This window comes from Brassica napus, chromosome C4 (assembly GCF_020379485.1).
Source record: "Brassica napus cultivar Da-Ae chromosome C4, Da-Ae, whole genome shotgun sequence".
In the NCBI taxonomy this organism is placed as follows: domain Eukaryota; kingdom Viridiplantae; phylum Streptophyta; class Magnoliopsida; order Brassicales; family Brassicaceae; genus Brassica; species Brassica napus.
Window position 1 is genome coordinate 57,823,235 of NC_063447.1, and position 18,546 is coordinate 57,841,780.

The window sequence follows — 18,546 nt, forward strand, 5'->3', positions numbered from 1 at the left end:
TTCGTTTACATCAAAACTTATCATATTTTAGGATAATTTTAATTTAAAATGTAATTTTCATATTTTTCAAACAAATTCTAAAAATATTTTTTAAATATTTGGTATAATGTTTAAAAAAATATTGAGTTGCATTTCAAATAAAAAGGTAAAGATATTAAAAATATTCTAATTAAAATATGTAAAATTTAATATAGTTTTAAGGAAATGGTCAAAAAAAAAATTACACATAAAAAAAATCATGATTTTTGTTAACTGGGCGGATCATTATTTATATGATATCGCAAACGAAAGAAAAATTTATGTTTTTACAATTATCTAATTAACTATGTATACTCATTTTTTTATATTTTTTTATATGATATCACACATTCGTAACAAAATAGATAGTTTAAGATGCAAAAAAAAAATATTTACTTAATGAATATAATATGAATGAATTTTACAAATACATCATTTAATAAAATAAATAATTAAAAACTGAAAATTCATACCCGCGCTGGCGCACGGATCAGGATCTAGTCTATATTATTAAAAAAGAAGTACACATTTGAAAATGTTTTTACTTCATTAATTAAACTCATTTTTTTGTCTTTTTCAGTTGCATTTATGAAATATCCTAAAACGAATAAACTGCTTAATTTATTACTTGTCTTTTCAGTTACATTAATGAAATATGCTTAAATGAATTTAAACTTCCTATTTTATTGTTTGTCTTTTTCAGTTATCTTAATAAAATATTCTTAAAGAAATTTGGACATAATGTCATTTAATCGACCAAAAAAACTCATGAGTTATCCTTACGTGCATAATTTTAATAATGGAGATTTTTAAAAACGTGCATCATTAAAATGTTACCTAAAACATGCAGCACTAATACATAACATGCATCAATAAAACTAGAATTTGACTCACACAATTGTACGGATATTATTTTCAGTTGATTAAATTAAAAAATATTTATTTATTCAAAAAATATTTAAAAATGGCTATGTTTTTAAAAAAATTTATGGTATTATTTGTTCATAACTCATTTGTCATTTGCTAAATTGTTAGGAATAAAATTTTAGCATAATATAACTCAGTTGTCATTTGCTAAATTTATGATTTTTATTTATATTTTTTATTATTTAATTATAATATTTTTATTTTATATTTGAAAGATAAATGAATTTTCTTTCAAACAATATTTTTGTAAATGTATTTTTTTAAATAATCAATTTAAATTGTTATTATCATTGAATATAATTATTTTTGACATAATTTGAGTTTTCATTTACATCAAAACTTATCATATTTTAGGATAATTTTAATTTAAAATGTAATTTTCATATTTTTCAAACAAATTCTAAAAATATTTTTTAAATATTTTGTTATAATTTTTTAAAAAATATTGAGTTGCATTTCAAATAAAAAGGTAAAGATATTAAAAATATTATAATTAAAATATGTAAAATTTAATATAGTTTTAAGGAAATAGTCAAAAAAAAATTACGTATAAAAAAATCATGATTTTTGTTAACTGGGCGGATCATTATTTATATGATATCGCAAACGAAAGAAAAATTTATATTTTACAATTATCTAATTAACTATGTATACTCATTTTTTTATATTTTTTATATGATATCACACATTCGTTCGTAAAAAAATAGATAGTTTAAGATGCAAAAAAAAAAATATTTACTTAATGAATATAATATGAATGAATTTTACAAATACATCATTTAATATAATAAATAATTAAAAACTGAAAATTCATATGGATCTAGTAAAAGAAGAAGAAAACAGAAAAGGTTAACTAAACACATTTAATGAACTTCAAATTAGTGACAATGATTTACTATTGTTTTTTGACCGGAAAAAAAAAATTACTATTGTTCTATAAATCGTATTTGCCATCATTAGTAAGGTTGTGCGGTCCTAAAAGAGAGAACCATTACATCAACTTTTAACCAACCCGCATGCACCAGCACCATACCACACCATAGTTCACCAACCCCACAAATCGGATACATTGTCTCATTACTCATTTCACTCCCACTTCCCTATAAACCTTTATGAAGTTTTGTACAACTTTCTTAATAAACTAATTTCCTCAATCACACACGTGATACTATACAACTGAGTGATGGTAAACAAAGATATTGTCATTTATGTGTTAGAACATTTCTAATCCTACTCAATTCCAACTTAAAAATAGAGTTTAGAATTTTTTTTAAAAATCAACATTACTACATTTTCCAAATTATAATGGAGTAAAAACAAGAATACTCCAAAATTTGAATGATACATATATTTTTTACTCATAATTTCATTATTCACAAAATAAAACAAAATTTTTGAATGATACATATATTTCTTCACTCTAAGTTTTGACGGAAAAAAATAGAATTATCCATTGGAGATGATTTTGAAGACCTTAACGTCCAAAATTGATTTTTATCTTTTTGAAGACGCATCATCTTCATAAAATAGCATTCGACCATTCTTGGACCTGGAAAACGCTCATTAATCTCCGCCCTATAGCTTCACGCTTTATCCATGGAAATCTAGGTAATGACCGCGTACTCAGTTTCTGGTTTGACTCATGGCTACCAACTGGTCCGCTGGTAGAACTGTTTGGAGAAGGTGGCCCAGCGAACTCGGAATTCCCTTGAACGCAAAGGTTGCTGATGTGTCTAATTTAACATCTTGGGATCTCCCTCACGCTAGATCAGAAAAAGCTCTCCAACTTCACATTGCCCTCACATCTGTCTCTCCCCCGAGGAGCACAGACACAGACGACTCCTACAACTGGAAAGTAAATGGTTCGATCTGCAATGGGTACTCCTCCTCTCAAACTTGGGAGGCGATCAGGCCTCGAAAATCAACTAAAGCATGGGCACCAACAGTCTGGTTCAAAGGTGCTGTTCCCAAGCAAGCTTTTAATATGTGGCTCACTACACTCAACAGGCTCCCGACAAAAACTCGCATGGCTTCTTGGGGTCTGAACATCACCACTACATGCAGTCTATGCAACTCCGCAGATGAAGCCAGGGACCATCTCCTTTTGAACTGCAGGTTTGCCGTGTACCTTTGGGCTGCAGTCTTCGCAAGGCTCTCCCCTCGACAGCCACCGTTCATATCTTGGGCTGAGCTGCTCTCTTGGTGTAGAGTCCAATCGCCATCAGCGCCATCTACCCTGCGAAGACTAGTCACCCACATTCTTGTATATCACGTATGGAGACTGAGAAATAATTTTCTCCATAACAATACCCATCTCTCTTCAGCCGAAACATTCAAATTATTGGACAGAGATGTGAGGAACACGATCACCGCTCGGCGCAACAAGCGCAACTTCAACAACCTCATGGCGCTTTGGATCAGATGACCGAGTCTTCTCAACCGCCTATAACTACTCCCTTAGGGCTGTTCAATATGGCAAAACCGAACCGTACCGAACCGAACCGAACCGAAATAGATAATATGGTTTGGATTTGGTATATACCATACAAACCGAATGGATTTGATTTTAAAAAATCCGTAGGATTTGGATATGGTTCGGTATATAACTGATAAAACCGAATAAACCGAATAAAACCGATCTAAAAATAGAAACATGTAAATATGTATATATTTTATAACAACGTATGAAAATCATAAGTTATTTTTTTTGCTAATAACTATTACCATATTTTTTACAGTAATAAAATAGTCCTGATTTGTAAAACACTTGAACTATAATTAAATAACAATTCATCGCAAACATGCTTCTTATTTTCTTAGTCTTCTTTTGATCTTTTTGCTTTAATTTAGCATTGACTAAATTGAAATAAAGATTATAAATTTGATGATAACAATTAGTGGAAATTCTTCACAATTTTTTTAATCTATAAACGAATAGAGTTTCGTGTTTAATATAATAAACATGACTTTAATGAACGCTAAATATGAAAAAATATAATAAATTATTTTTTGTGCTTCGTGCTTCTGTTTTATTTTTTGTTTTTTATTTTTATTATCAAAATTTTGAGCTTTGATTTTAATTATAGATTTGATTATTTTATTAGATGATAGAAACATTTTTTTATTTTTGTTCTTTTATTTAAACTTATAATATTTTTTAATAAATGAATGTGTTGACAACAAGACTCTAAAATTCATATAATATGATCCCAAAATAAAGAATTATGTTTTTTGGTATAAAACCGAATAAACCAAAAATCGACGGTATATAAACCGAACCGAACCGAAGTAAATATGGATTTAGAATGGTAGTTATATTTTACTAACCGAAATACCGAAAAACCGAAAAAACCGAACCGAAACCTAACCGATATCCGAATTGAACACCCCTAAGTCTTTCCATTGTAGAGACAAACTACTCATTTTAACTAATGATTTTTACAATTTAGCAAAAAAAAAATAGCATTCGAGATCTTTAAAAATACAAAAAATGGTGTTACATAAAATAGTTTGTGGAATGTGGACGAATCTTCAAAATTAATTCATTGGAAATGAATGATGAATCTTTTGCATCGTTGGACGTTTTCCTAGGAGAAAAATAAGAAGCTCACTTTCATCTCTACGTCTACATCTTACATTAATAATCGTGTGTCCTTAAATGCCCTTCACCTCCAACGCCCATCGCACAATAAATCAAAAATCGTAATTTAAGACTGTAGTTTATTAAAACACACGTGTATGGGACTAGGGATGTGCAAATTGTTTTGGTTCCGTGGTTAGTTTTACTAACTTGTGGTCCACGGCACCTCACCACCTTCGCTTCATCTTCATATTTCTCATCCTTATTAGTCAAATGATTAACAAACTAGTCTACTTTCAGAGATAGAGACTCGAGTCACGGGTTACCACTAATCTGTAGATAAGACTGTTTCAACTCTAGACCTTTATCCTTCATAGTCTCTGTCAATTAATGTTTATTTATTTTCTTAAGCCACTAGCTGCTTTAAAAGCGACAAGGAGCCAACGACAAAACCAATGTATGTCTCATTGGTTTCTCACTCAAGTTTTGTCTTTTTATATAAATCATCAAGATTACAGATAAAAAGATAAAGTTCTCTAGGAAGCGGAGCCAACGTCGCCGGAACCAAAATGAAGATCAACGAACGGAAAGTGAGACTCGCGGAGCTGATTCTGAGGTGTTTAGTGTGTGCCCTCGCTCTCGTCGCAGCCGTTCTCATTGTTACAGACACTCAAGTCAGAGAGATCTTCACCATCCAGAAGAAGGCGAAGTACACCGACATGAAGGCTCTTGTGTAAGCTCACGACAAAACCCATCACTCGATAGGTTCCAAATCTTTACCGACAGTTTACACTTTCAGGTTCTTGGTGGTCGTCAACGGTATGGCCGCGGCTTATTCTTTGGTGCATGCGGTTCGTTGCGTGGTGGGTATGATGAAAGGAAGCGTTTTGTTTAGTAAGCCTCTGGCTTGGGCTATTTTCTCTGGAGATCAGGTTTACTCTGTTTCTTGCTTTTTGGTCTTTGTAAAAGAAGACAGCTTCTAGCTTGTGTAAAGTGGTATTGTCAATGACTTTTGTTTATGTATGTGTAAGCAGGCGATAGCGTACTTGACTGTGGCGGGGCTTGCAGCAGCGGCGCAGTCTGCGGCCTTTGCGAAGCTAGGTCAGCCAGAGCTACAGTGGATGAAGATATGCACAATGTATGGGAAGTTCTGTAACCAAGTTGGTGAAGGAATCGGGGTCGCCTTGCTTGCTAGCGTTGGAATGGTTTTGATCTCTTGCATTTCAGCTTTGGGTGTCTTTCGTTTATATGGCGGTAACAAAGCCTGGCAAAGCTCAGCATCACGGTGGTGAAGGCGAAGGCGAAGGCTCACAGGTCTTAGACTAATCTTGTTTGTGGAAATTGTGTTAAATTATTGTGGTGTGTTCTCACTTTCTCTCAATGTGTATACCGTCTATTACTATTGTCATGGTCTCATGCACAAATAATCATCAAAACTGTAGTTTGGTAGCGAGTCTGTAAGTGTGTTAAGTTGTTCAACAACAAAAATGAATGAAATAGTTTAGTCTAAAATTTAGGTTTTTAGCTGCTTAATTAACCAATCAAACGGAACTTCAACCACCTATGGATCATATAATGATGATAGATCATCATCCAACTTTTAAAGTTTTTAGCTTTATTTATCAAAAACAAAAACGTCGCCAGAACCTAATTAATAAGTTACTAGGTGTTTTCCTGAAGGAATTTTTTAAATATAACTTATATTTAAAAATAAAATTTATTAAATATTATATATTTTACTATTTTCTTACTAATATTTAATATAGATTTGATATATATTAAATCAATTTGTATAAAATTAATAAAAATGATATAAAATTATATAATTATCAAAAATTTAACTTAAACAATATTTATAAAATTTGTAGATATATAAGAAACTAATGATCTTACGATTAGATAGTTATTTATTTATTTTAAATTGTAAAATTTTTTGAAAGTTTTGGTAATACAAATTGTATAATTATACAAAAATAATAATATTTCAAAATTTGAAATGTTATATATGAATATATTTATTTTATAGATGATGTATGTGCTATTACCATATTTTAAAAAAGTTTACCAAAAATAAATATCAATATTAAATGTAATATATGAATTATTACCATATTCTAATAAGTTTGCCAAAAATATAAATCAACATTAAATAAAATTATTAATGTCATATTTTTTCGGAAGCCATGTCATCAATTTCAGTAGCCATGTCGTATTTGTTTTGTGAAATTGATTGTAGAGATGACATGTGTCAAAATCACTTCGCAAATATAGTATAGGGAATATATAGACGTGGCTAAAAAGAGTCAAATTATATATAGAGTTATAGAGTATGCAACTTTTTTAAAAATTATTCCTCGTGTTTTTTAGTTAAGAAACAAGTCTCTTGTTTTTTAAAAGAAAAGAAGAGACTTTCTACGGTTTGGGGATCAGATGGGGAAGAAGGTGGCTTTGGTGTTGTCGTTGATGTTGCTTATGTCTATGAACTCGGTGTTGGTGTCTGCTGAGGTAGCACCAACGGTTGGACAGAGGATAGACGCAGCCACGAACGACGATGCATGTTACCAAGTTCTTCAATGAACATGCTGGTCCTGCCGTCGACACCGTCTCCTCCACTGCCAAATCCGTCTACAATTGGTTTGGTGATAAAGCTAAGTATGTTTTATAAACCCTTTTTGCTCTTCTCTCTTTCCTACCTTTCTAATTTACACGATTCAAGATTCTGTAACACATTGAAGTTTTGTTGTTGTTACCTTCTAACATGTTTGTTTCTTTTGTAGGGAATGGGGACTCTAAACGATCTGTACATGAGTTGGGACTTGGGACTGGAAACATTTCATGAATAAAAAATTGATCTCTATGTACTACTTTAGTTAAAATGAACATTTCATTATTCCATGTTTGTCTTCTAAGTTCAAATAACTGCACACGACACAAACAGAATCATTCACACAATGTATGGGAACACCAAACAGAAGGTCCAAGAACAGCCATGAGGCCCAATTATATATCTCTCTAGGTGCACTATTATATGAATAGAAACAAAGAAAAAACAATTCACTAAAGTGGAAGGAAAAAAAAAAACTTGAAAAAGGTGAAGAAAGAGACAAGTGAGAGGAGGAAGAAGTAATTAAGAAGAGGAGGAGGGAAGTGAGTGGTTGGCCAGGAAATGTGAGAAGAGGAAAAAGGCTAGACGAGGCTGTGACAATGGCACCTCATGACCCGCAGCTCTAACCGTTGCGTACGTTAGCAAGCCACCCTCGTAAACTTGGCTCCACCCTCCCACTAGGCCATGTGAATGGTACCATGGATACCACCTTTTGCTAGTTTTCAGTCTCATCGCATTTATCGAATGCCTCGTCCCACTTAGTGGTAGCACTCCATCCGAGTCCCCACTATATACATATAATTCCACAAAATTATATTTGAAAAATTGTCAGAGATCCCACATCAGAAATAAAATAATTAAAAATAAATAGTAAAAAAAAATATGGATGAGTCCATAGTTGTCTATCAACTATGATATTTGTTTTACTATATGTACATAATTAGTTATTCTACCTGAAGATCCAAATGCGGAGATGAGCTTGAAGAAGTTCTTTGAGGATGGGAAGCATGGACTTGGGTGAGTCTTTCCAGTTTTTTCTTATCACACGACTACAAGGGGTCCAAGAAGTGCGGTTAAGGCGGGCATGGAAGGCTTTGTGCACATTTGGATCGTTCATATACTTGCGTGTGTATCCCGTAACGCACTCATCGTTCCCTCTGTATCGCCATGCTTGCCTCCACTCATTTGATGATGAACCTTTGGTGCATGCAGGGCGATCGATGTTGTAAGGATCAATGTCACCAAACTCAGAGAAGGCTTGGTTCAGGGCATTGTCGCAGTTTGGTTTGGGAAAGAGGATGGTGTCGTTGAGGCACCATTTGGTCAGTTCAAAGTAGGTTTCGTCCGATATGAGCCCATGGTTCCACCAGTACTCACGCATCCCTTTGTTGTCATTGTAATCATCCACCAGAGGATTCCCCATCTTTCATTTTTTTTCATTTTTATATATTCATTCATTTTTAGTTTTCAATAGTGTTTGTGGTTAATTTCAAAATGAGTATATACATATTAAATACTTACCAGGATCCCTTTTAGATTGATAATGGGAGTTTTGGTACCCTTGTTACGGTTGACAATCAATTGAGCTAGCTGCGGAATATAATGTCCTAGTTGACCACCAACACACAACAAAAGCCAATGCAATAAGATCAAATTGTCATTATTGACCACTAAGCATATCATTCATACGGGTAGTATATGGTAGTTCTTGCTGCAACGTCACAAAATTACAATATTCGTATTCAGATGGTATCATCAAAAGACTTAATAAGCTTTTGTTGATAGTCAATTGGGTTGTTGTTGATTCTCCTTATTTGGCTATATTTTATAAACCCCATTATTTCTCTAATATAATGCCTTGTTTTTGTGCATGACGTGCTATGGTACTAAATATCACCATCATTTAGTTCAACTGCTTAATACTGTAGGATCGTAAATGTAGAAATCTCACATGACAAATAATAAGTAGCCTTATAGCAAATAATGTATTAACAGATAAAATAAATAACTAATTAGGAATTAAAAGTAGTAATTAATTAAATGAAGGAATATATGGAAGTACCGGCGTAGCTCTCGCCGGCGATGTAAAAAGGTCTTTCTTTATACTCAGGAAACCTCTCCATCCATCTCACCAAGAATCTATATGCATCTTCCCCTGTCCCCACATTTCATAATCCATATCATATACATTAGTTACTTTTTAAAAATATATTTTAGTCAAAATTTAAAACACTTTCTTATGATTATGAAAAATATTACAAGCATATTTTATATAAGACCTGTCCTCTTGTCTCCCACGGTTAGTTCGTCTGACGAAGTGTTTGTGTAAGAGAAACCAACTCCCGCCGGTGAATCCAAAAACAACAGGTTTGCGTCTGCATACATTATTTACTGATTTATATAAATATAACTACTAATTAATAAATTTGATTAATTAAAGAATACCTAGGTTCCAAGCATAGGGATTTAGACGAAGAGTCTTTCCATCTGGATTAACCCGAAATGGACCGACCTCCTCGGATGCACCGTACGCAATGGATGAGCATCCAGGACCACCATTGAGCCATAGGACTAGGGGCTTAGTGTCACTGGGCTTAGGGGCTTCGGTTAGCCAGTAAAATAGAGCGCGTCCGGCCGCTGAATTAACAGTAACGTAGCCAGAGAATTGAGAGAAGTTGAGGTTAGGAGGTTGGCCTGGCAAAGAGAGGATCCTGTCCCTCATCTTTTGCTCCTTAGCATCTTCACTACTACTCATGACTACGTCTAGTAATGCAATGATCATGCTTAATAAAAATATACATTGATATAGTGTTACCAACTTTCTGCTTCTTGTGATCATCATCATCAAAGAAAGAGAGTTTTCTTTTGTGTGTGTATTTTAGTTTCTTGGTTTGATAGTTTCTTGAGAATCCCTCATTTCTCCACCTTGATGAATTTATAGCTTAGAAAACCGAGGGTCGTTGTCAACTGATGCCATTTTTAGGGATCATGTGGTGTATTAAATAGTTATTTATTCTGAAACTGTTGATTATTATTGCATATAGTCAAATTAGCTTACTTGTCAATTGAGTATGCTGACTACTCGAATATTAGTTTATACACATTATTGTGTTTGTTATTCTTTGGTATCCTGTATATGTATGCCTATTTCATCTTGATTGTTATATTATTTTTATTTTATTAACTTTTATCGTTACCTAGTCATTGTCATAATAGTAAATTCAGGTTTCATGATTTGATGATGAAGGCGAACTATTTTAGCTATATATGATAGCTTTGACTAATTAAAAGCTATATATTGCTTGCTTACACCGTAATTTAGTCATGTATTTCACATGGAGAGGTGTAGACGTGTATCTTATAATATAAAGTGGGATTTGCATGACCTTATAAATTAACGATAATCATTTAAAATACATCTATCACAAATAACTTTAAGTTTAATGAGTTGGTTTAATTGGTAAGCTGATTTTATTTGACATTTAATGGCTTGTCTGTTCATATTTTTCACTTTTAGTTTCACCTAATGCTGATCTTGTTGGACCATAACAATTAATTTGTGTTCCCTTTTGTCCAAACCCTTTTGTTTCAGTCTTCTACATTATTTTTGTTGTTGTTGCAACAACAAAAATACATTATTTTTGCTGTTGTTGCAACAAAAATACATTATTCTTGCTGTTGTTGCAATTCTATTATCGAAACTCTTGATAAAGCTACTAAAAACGGTTCAATTAACAGTTAACTGAACCAGTCTCTAATTTGTGTTTGCATATTCATTGTTCATAAAATTTAATCATATATCTTTCAGTAAGTTACAATCCAAAGAAAAATCATTCTTTCACATCAATGTTTATATAGTATAACCTCTTTAAATTAATACTCTATAAATTAATGTACATTAAAAATCTCTATAAAATAATATAATTTTATAGTCCCAAATTAAAATTTTGGTTTAATTAGTATATTGATAAATTAATATCTCTATAAATTAATAAAAAAATTATAGTTTTGGTGTATTTCAAACATTATTAATTTATAGAATTTTCACTGTAATTATTAAAAAAAGCATACAGAGATGTTCATAACTCATAAGGTGAGCAATCCCAAAGATGATCATGTGCCTAATTAAATGCATTCCCTAAAACTAAAGAGCCGACTATGTGTTAGATATAATTAATTAAAAAAAGGGAAAATTGCCAAGTGTGACTCAAAACTTGGAGTCAAACCCAAAACAATACCCCAACTTGGGTCAAAGGCAAAAGTAACCTAAAAGGCTATTGAAATTACAACTATCCCCTTGTGACCAAACAAAAAAACGGAATTTTTTTTACGTTTCTACCCCAGACGACTTGAAAATAAGTCGTCCAGACGACTTAACTGAAAGTCGTCTGGACAGTTAGTCTTAAACATAATTTAAAAATTTTGTAAAAAATATTTTGATAAGTGAAAAATGGGAATTATGCAATTAACATATGTCTTAGAAGGTATAAATTAAGATATAACAAATTTCAATTGTTTTCAGCATAGATGAGTGAAAGTAGTGAGTCATGATATTCTTTAGTTTATGTTTCATCAACATATGTTGTAGTATTGTATGTGTTCTTAGGGTTAAATTTTGGAAAGCATTAAAACCGTTTTTGAAAATTTTTAAAATTACTTATGCGTGTTCATTTCTGTGTATAGTCAACACTATTTAAGTATAATTTGATTTTATAACGTGGTTAGTTAGTTAATCTAGTCATTTTAGTTTACGGGTTCATTTTAGGGTCTAGGACGACTTAATATTTTGTTGTCTGAAAACAGACGACTAAATATTAAGTCGTCTGTTGTACATTATCAGCCAGAATAAGTCGTCTAAACCGGACCAAACCTTAAAGTTTACCAATGTACTTTTAAAGCTAACCGGATTATTTACCCAATATATAAGGTGATTTTTATTTTTTTTGTTTCATTTTTCGCGAAATTCAGAAACCCTAACAGTTCTCTCTCAAAGGCGATTTTGAATTCCCACGATTTCCGAACAAACCATCGTTCTCAACGTCAGCTATCTATCTCACTTCATTCTCACCGTTGTCGCCGCAGCTTCTTCTAACCCTAGCGCCGCCGATTCCTCTAAACCCTAGCGCCGCCGATTCCTCTAAACCCTAGCGCCGCCGCTTCCACTATTTCCGAACAAACCGTCGCCCTCGCCACCGTGGCCACCAACGTTCTCACCGCCGCTTCCTCTAAACACTAGCGCCGCCGCTTCTTCTCTGTAAACCTTAGCGCCGTTTCTCTGTAAACCCTAACGCCGCTAAGTCATCAATCTCGAGGAAAAGATGAACATAAAACGTTGTCTCTATCAATTTACTCATTCTCACCGTTTCACGTTTATTTTTTCAGATCTATAACCGCAATGACGAGTACTCCAACTCCTTCTACGACTGGAAGACTTGTAAGTAATTTAAGTCGTCTGGAAAGTCTTCCAACTGGACGACTTAGTAGATGACTTAAATATAAGTCGTCCATTTGGAAGACCTTCCAGACGACTTAAATTTAAGTCGTCTACTAAGTCGTCTGGACTTATATTGTTGTCTTTGATTATTTTGCAGACAAAAAGGATGGATATTCCAGAACTCCCCCGTAGGTTATACACATCAGGGGAAGAGCCAGAAGCCCACAATAGCATTTCGTATCATACGGATAACAGCAAGTTGCATACTGCTCTTAGGAAAGCTCTTACTGATGACGAATTTGAAGAGCTCAAGGAGTCGAGTTTGGGAGTTTTCATCAAGTTCAAGGAGCAGGGATTTGGTTGGGCTTCAAGGCTGGTTCACTACATGCTCAGTTTCAAGCTGGACATTAAGAAGAAGTATGAGATGTGGTCTCTCGTTGGTCCAGAACCTTTGAGGTTTTCACTGTTAGAGTTTGAAAACCTCACTGGTCTAAACTGCGAGTACATCGAGGACCTTGAGACACCAAAATGTGACGTTACCCCAGAGATGGTTTCTTTCTGGGGGATGCTGGGAGTTCATCTGGAAGCTGGGCCAACTACTGATCAGATAATAGCAGCACTGAAGAGATGCGGGGATTGGTCCAGGGAAGATCGCAAGCGGCTCGCGTACCTCTCCATCTTCACTGGATTCATTGAAGGGAGAAAGTTTTCAACCGCTACACGATCTACTCTGGCAAGGCTAGTGATGGATTTAGAACGGTTTGAGAATTATCCATGGGGGAGAGTCGCGTTTAAGGTGCTGATGGACTCTTTGTGGAACAAAGAAATTGCTGGCTGTTACACCGTGGATGGGTTTATACAAGTTCTTCAGGTCTGGACGTACACAGCTATGCCGGAATTGGGTGCTAGTATTGGTGGTCCCAGAGCAGACAGTCCGTCTCCACCGATACTGGCTTATGAGGGCAGCAGAGGCCGCAGATCAATGAAAGCTGCTATCTTGAGTCAGGTATTTACTTCAATCCAAAAGACTACGCAGACGACTTATTGGAAGGTCGTCCAGCTGGACGACTTATCGGACGACTTATAATAAGTCGTCTGGAAAGTCTTCCCAGCTGGACGACTTATCGGACGACTTAATTAAGTCGTCTGGAAAGTCTTCCATATGGACGACTTATTAAACGACTTATTATAAGTCGTCTGGAAGGTCTTTCAGCTGGACGACTTAGTAGACGACTTATAATTAAGTCGTCTATTTAGTATTTTTTTTCAAATATCTAACTCGATTCTTCTATTTACTGCAGACCCGCGTGATCAACTTTGTTGAGAAGGACATTAGTGAAATGTGGCCAAAATGGGACTCTGAGGTTGAGGACCTGCCCGCGGAGAACATCATTAAAGTCATGTATGAGCGGAGACCGTGGAAGTGGACCATGGATTGCTGGGAAGTCACTGGTACTAAGGTCAATACAAAACCTAAGGTTGTGACTCCATCGAAGAAGGCCAAAGAGATGGTTGTGTTGGAGGAGGAGGAGGAGGAGGAGGAAGACAATCCAAGACCTCGGAAGAAAGCTCGTAAAGAGGCTCCTAAAGTGGCTAGTGAAGAGGCTAGAGAAGAGGCTAGAGGGGTGACCAGAGAGGAGTTGGAAATTATGTTCAAGGGTGTAGCTGACTGCATGAAAAAAGGGTTTAATAAGTGCATGAGGGAGTTTAGGAAGTTGTCCGATAGATTGGAAGCTGTGGAGAAGAAGGTTGGTGTCACCAATCAGGCTACCCCTCCACCTCTAACCAATCAGGCTACCCCTCAAGATAAACAGCCTACCCCTCTTGCCAAAGAAACCGGGGGTAGAAACAAACAGGCTACCCCTCATGCCAATGAAACCGTGGTTAGTAACCAGCCTCCTCCTCATCAAACCAAACAGCAGCCTCCTCCTCCTCAAAAGAAACAGCAGCAGCCTCCTCCTCCTCATCAAACCAAACAGCAGCCTCCTCCTCCTCAAAAGAAACAGCAGCAGCCTCCTCCTCCTCAAAAGAAACAGCCTCCTCCTCAAAAGAAACAGCCTCCTCAAATCAAAGAGGTTAGTATCAAATCCAGGGTTAACTAGTTGTCCAGACGACTGTAAAAGTTGTCTGGACGACTAGTTGACCCTGGACGACTTAAACGTAAGTTGTCTGGACGACTAGTTGACCACGGAAGACTTAATTTTAAGTCGTCCAGGGTCAACTAGTCGTCCAGACAACTTTTATTTAAGTCGTCCAGGGTTAACTTGTGTGCAACTTTTATTGCAGAGATGGTTGCCGGAGGATACAGCAACCGAGGCGAACTCGGTAAATAAGATCTTGCCGGAGGATAAAGCAGATGGTGTCACCTCCAAAGAGATTGTTGCTGTCACTTCCACCGATCACCAACCGAGCCTCGCTTCCACCGATCAACAACCGAGCCTCGCTTCCACCGAGCCAAGCGATCCAGTTTCAGAACCGAGCCTGGTTGTATTGGACAAGCGTGCAAAGAGTAAACGAGCGAAGAAACCTGCTCCCACTGTGAGATCTCCTTATACGGCAGAGAAAAAAAAAGATAAAGTGGCAGCCTATAATCCATTTCCGCCAGTAAACAAAGATAAGTTGAAGGAACTCGCTGATTGGTTGAAAACTGATCCGTAAGTGATTGCTTTACCCATAATAGCTTGATTTAGTCGTCCAAAACTGATTGCTTTTTTGTTTGCAGTCATTATTTAACTAAGACCGAGGACAAACCACGTACATCACCAACAAGGTGGTACCACTTCCTCCGGACAGCCAGAGGATGGCTGGAAGACTGCGTAAGTCTTCTGCACACGACTTATATTTAAGTCGTCTGGTAACTTCTAACTTGTTATATTTAATATGCAGCATATAGATGCTTGGATTAATGTGCTAAGGCAGAGGTATCAGGAGAACCCACAAGCTTTCAGGAGCGAGCGAATGTGCTTCCTGGATCACAACTTTTCCCAGTCTTGGAGAGAGCAGTATCAGCTCTTCAAAACATCGGAACCTGATCACAAAGGTTTAGGAAGAGTTCTACCTGGTGGGGCGTCGAATTTTTATGACGGATCAATACCTTCATTTTGCCAATCAAACAAGAAGTGGGGGGAGGACATTGATGATATCTATGCGCCAGTGAACTTGGACGACAAGCATTGGGTTGCTATTTGGATATCGATCCCTAAGAGGCACATAGTCGTCTGGGACAGCATACCTTCATCTAGTGTACCAGACGCATGGGATGCGATAATGGAGCCTTTTCTCCAGATGGTCCCTTATCTGCTTGTTGAGTGCGCAGCCACCGACGAAATACGGGTCAAATACGGGTTGGAGCCATACACATATGAGAGACCGCTGAAAGGTGTACCCACGGCCAACAATGGTGATTGTGGCGTGTACGCTGTAAAGTACATTGAAGTCATGCTCTTGGGGTCTCCTTTGACCCTAAAGACTTTGCTAGGTGCAACGCGAAGAAAATGAGGGATAATATGGCGGTGGATATATGGAATGAGCTTGTTGATCAGCATCTGAAAGAAAATGTGGATGGTGATAAGTTCGTGGGCATGTATGATTAGATTTGTGTTTGTATTTGAACTTGTCTTTGTATTTGAACATGATTTTTTTAACGAGCGAAGTATTTGTATTTCAGCTTGTCTTTGTATAGATTTGTAAATATATAAGTTGTCTGGAAGAAATAAGTCGTCTGGAAGGTTTTCCAACTGGACGACTTACAAATAAGTCGTCTAGAAGGTTTGGACGACTTATTATAAGTCGTCTGGAAGGTTTTCCAACTGGACGACTTACAAATAAGTCTCCTAGAAGGTTTGGACGACTTGAAGGGATAGTAGAAGGTAGTCTAAAAATAAAATACACTTGAAGGGATAGTAGAAGGTCGTCTAAAAATAAAATACACTGGACGACTTAGTAGAAGGTCGTCTAAAAATAAAATACACTGGACGACTAAAAATTTAGTCGTCTGGACGGGTAATCAAGACTGGACGACTTAAATTTAGGTCGTCTGGACAACTAGTCAACTGGTTGTGTACATTGTGGTTTCGTATGGCCAGTTTCCTTGCAGTTTGAGCATCTCCGTGCCCTGTGTTTCTTCCTGGGTTTGTGTCCTCTCATCCTAGATAGCTCCAACCAAGATTGCCATCTTGATTTCTTCGGTCTTCCCCGACCACGCTTTAGTTCTGGAGGAAAGCATTCTCGTTCCTCAATATGTTGTGACACGATAGGATATATATTCTCTGAGTATCCTGCATACATATAATTCTTTGAGTACAGTGGACATACAAGTGTGGAGATATGCAAACCAACATGTATTCCAACAGCTATAGCATGAGAGCAAGGTATTTTCTCCACTCCATAGACACCACAATCACACTTTGCATGTTCCAAATCAACCACACAGTCCATTTTGCCACCTTTGACAAAGAAATGCCATCCATCAATTGGTTCGACCGTCATCGTACCCGCTATCTCTTCTCGAACAGCAAGCAAGTATTCAACACCCCCGCTATGTTCAGTTGTGAGACTCAAAGCATCTTGTCTCCTTTTCCAATACCATTTTCCTAACTTCTGCCTTATGAACTCCAGCAGGAACGTAATCGGAAATCCTCTTGCTCGTTTCAGTGCGGAATTAATAGATTCCAAAAGAGAGAAATAGATACTTAAATCTTTTCATAGAATCAAGTTCTATCGCCGTGATAGAATCAGGATTTGCAATGGAGATTTGCTCGAGATATGATGCCAGACGCGAATACCCTTCTTCTGCTGATCCTCTCACCAATCTTTGTGCATATAACAGTGCTCTGTATGAAGTGGTGTAATCAAGCGCCATGCCAAACATGTTCCTCATTGCATCAGTGATATGCTGCGGAGTTATCCCATCAATGATTCCAACACGATCAATGAAAAGACTACTTACATACTTCGGAGTACAGTGTCTCCGCTGAGCGATTCGGTCTCCCGCTGAGCATAAATGTTTTTCCACATACTTTGTTACCCAAAACGTGTTTGTCCCATGTTTGACACTCGCTCTGACCTTCCATCCACAATAGCTAACCGGACATGTTGCCACAACGAGAGTTTTCGTTGATTTGTATAATCTGAAAGAAAACTTACCCCTCACTGCTGCCAACCGCAGCTCTGAAAGCAGTGCACCCTTGCTAACAAAACTCTGGTTGACATAGATACTGGTACCATTCGATTTTCCTCCTTCAATAGCATTTGTCTTAGCATATGTCTTTTGGATTTCTTCAAAACAAATATTATCATCATCTTCCTCGTCCTCATCTGGAACCTTTCCATAAAGACTGTAATCCCCACCATTCTGATCCGTTTCACCAACAATAGAATTATCAGCATCCTCCTCCCCATTTTCCTCCTCCCCATCTTGATTTTCATCTTCAACAAACTCATTATCACCAACATCTTCAAAACATTCATCAGCTTCATCATCATCACCAACATCTTCTTCCCATTCACCAGCTTCATCATCATCACCAACATCTTCTTCCCATTCACCAGCTTCATCATTATCACCAACATCTTTTTCCCATTCACCAGCTTCATCAATATCCCTTTTCTCTGAAACCGTTTCGACCTTGCTGCGGCTTGATACACAAAGACATACTCTATGGGTTTTGAGTATCTCCAGCAAGTTTCGAACTTGTCTATCACTTGTAACATGAATGGGAAGACTGCCTGGAGCCATCATCATTTCTGCTGGTAATGAGTAGCTAATCTCCACACTCACTGTTCTCATGTCCAGGTTATAATCTTCTTGAGCCATTGCAACAAGTTCAGCATGTGTTGAATCTTCATTCAATAAAAACAATCTTGCTCCTTTGAGATCATCAACCACAAAATCCCAACGGAAATCTCTCAACAACCATTCTCCATACACTGCATGTAACTGAAAAATCATCTGCAAATATTCAAAATAAAACACATTAGTAA

At 36.3% G+C, this 18,546-nt stretch overlaps 3 protein-coding genes and 1 pseudogene across 3 annotated transcripts; 3 read left to right on the top strand and 1 right to left on the bottom strand.

Moving 5' to 3' along the window:
- Positions 1–2,587: 2,587 nt before the first annotated feature.
- On the top strand, positions 2,588–3,370 carry LOC106355565. Its single transcript, XM_013795489.1, has one exon. The coding sequence runs from the start codon at positions 2,588–2,590 to the stop codon at positions 3,368–3,370; it is 783 nt and encodes a 260-aa protein (XP_013650943.1).
- A 1,568-nt stretch (positions 3,371–4,938) lies between these two features.
- LOC106385086 (CASP-like protein 2B1) lies at positions 4,939–6,037 on the top strand. Its single transcript, XM_013825074.3, has 3 exons — positions 4,939–5,258; positions 5,325–5,457; positions 5,560–6,037. The coding sequence occupies exons 1-3, from the start codon at positions 5,095–5,097 to the stop codon at positions 5,815–5,817; spliced, it is 555 nt and encodes a 184-aa protein (XP_013680528.1). The 5' UTR covers positions 4,939–5,094; the 3' UTR covers positions 5,818–6,037.
- Positions 6,038–6,866: 829 nt separating this feature from the next.
- On the top strand, positions 6,867–7,420 carry LOC106371931 (annotated as a pseudogene).
- LOC106371922 (serine carboxypeptidase-like 28) lies at positions 7,396–10,101 on the bottom strand. Its single transcript, XM_013812039.3, has 6 exons — positions 9,576–10,101; positions 9,410–9,505; positions 9,193–9,285; positions 8,652–8,737; positions 8,084–8,553; positions 7,396–7,917 (listed from the first exon to the last, which is right to left on the bottom strand). Exons 1-6 carry the CDS (start codon positions 9,973–9,975, stop codon positions 7,653–7,655), a joined length of 1,410 nt encoding a protein of 469 aa, XP_013667493.1. The 5' UTR covers positions 9,976–10,101; the 3' UTR covers positions 7,396–7,652.
- Between the last annotated feature and the right edge of the window lie 8,445 nt (positions 10,102–18,546).

Bases quoted from the DNA above. Each gene is read 5' to 3' on its own strand.
- LOC106355565 (XM_013795489.1), top strand. From the start codon at position 2,588: ATGGCTACCAACTGGTCCGCTGGTAGAACTGTTTGGAGAAGGTGGCCC.
- LOC106385086 (XM_013825074.3), top strand. From the start codon at position 5,095: ATGAAGATCAACGAACGGAAAGTGAGACTCGCGGAGCTGATTCTGAGG. The intron at 5,259-5,324 runs GTAAGCTCACGA...TTACACTTTCAG, and splicing joins ACCGACATGAAGGCTCTTGT to GTTCTTGGTGGTCGTCAACG. The intron at 5,458-5,559 runs GTTTACTCTGTT...ATGTGTAAGCAG, and splicing joins CTATTTTCTCTGGAGATCAG to GCGATAGCGTACTTGACTGT.
- LOC106371922 (XM_013812039.3), bottom strand. From the start codon at position 9,975: ATGATGATGATCACAAGAAGCAGAAAGTTGGTAACACTATATCAATGT. The intron at 9,506-9,575 runs GTATTCTTTAAT...TAATGTATGCAG, and splicing joins TCCCTATGCTTGGAACCTAG to ACGCAAACCTGTTGTTTTTG. The intron at 9,286-9,409 runs GTCTTATATAAA...ATGTGGGGACAG, and splicing joins CGTGGGAGACAAGAGGACAG to GGGAAGATGCATATAGATTC.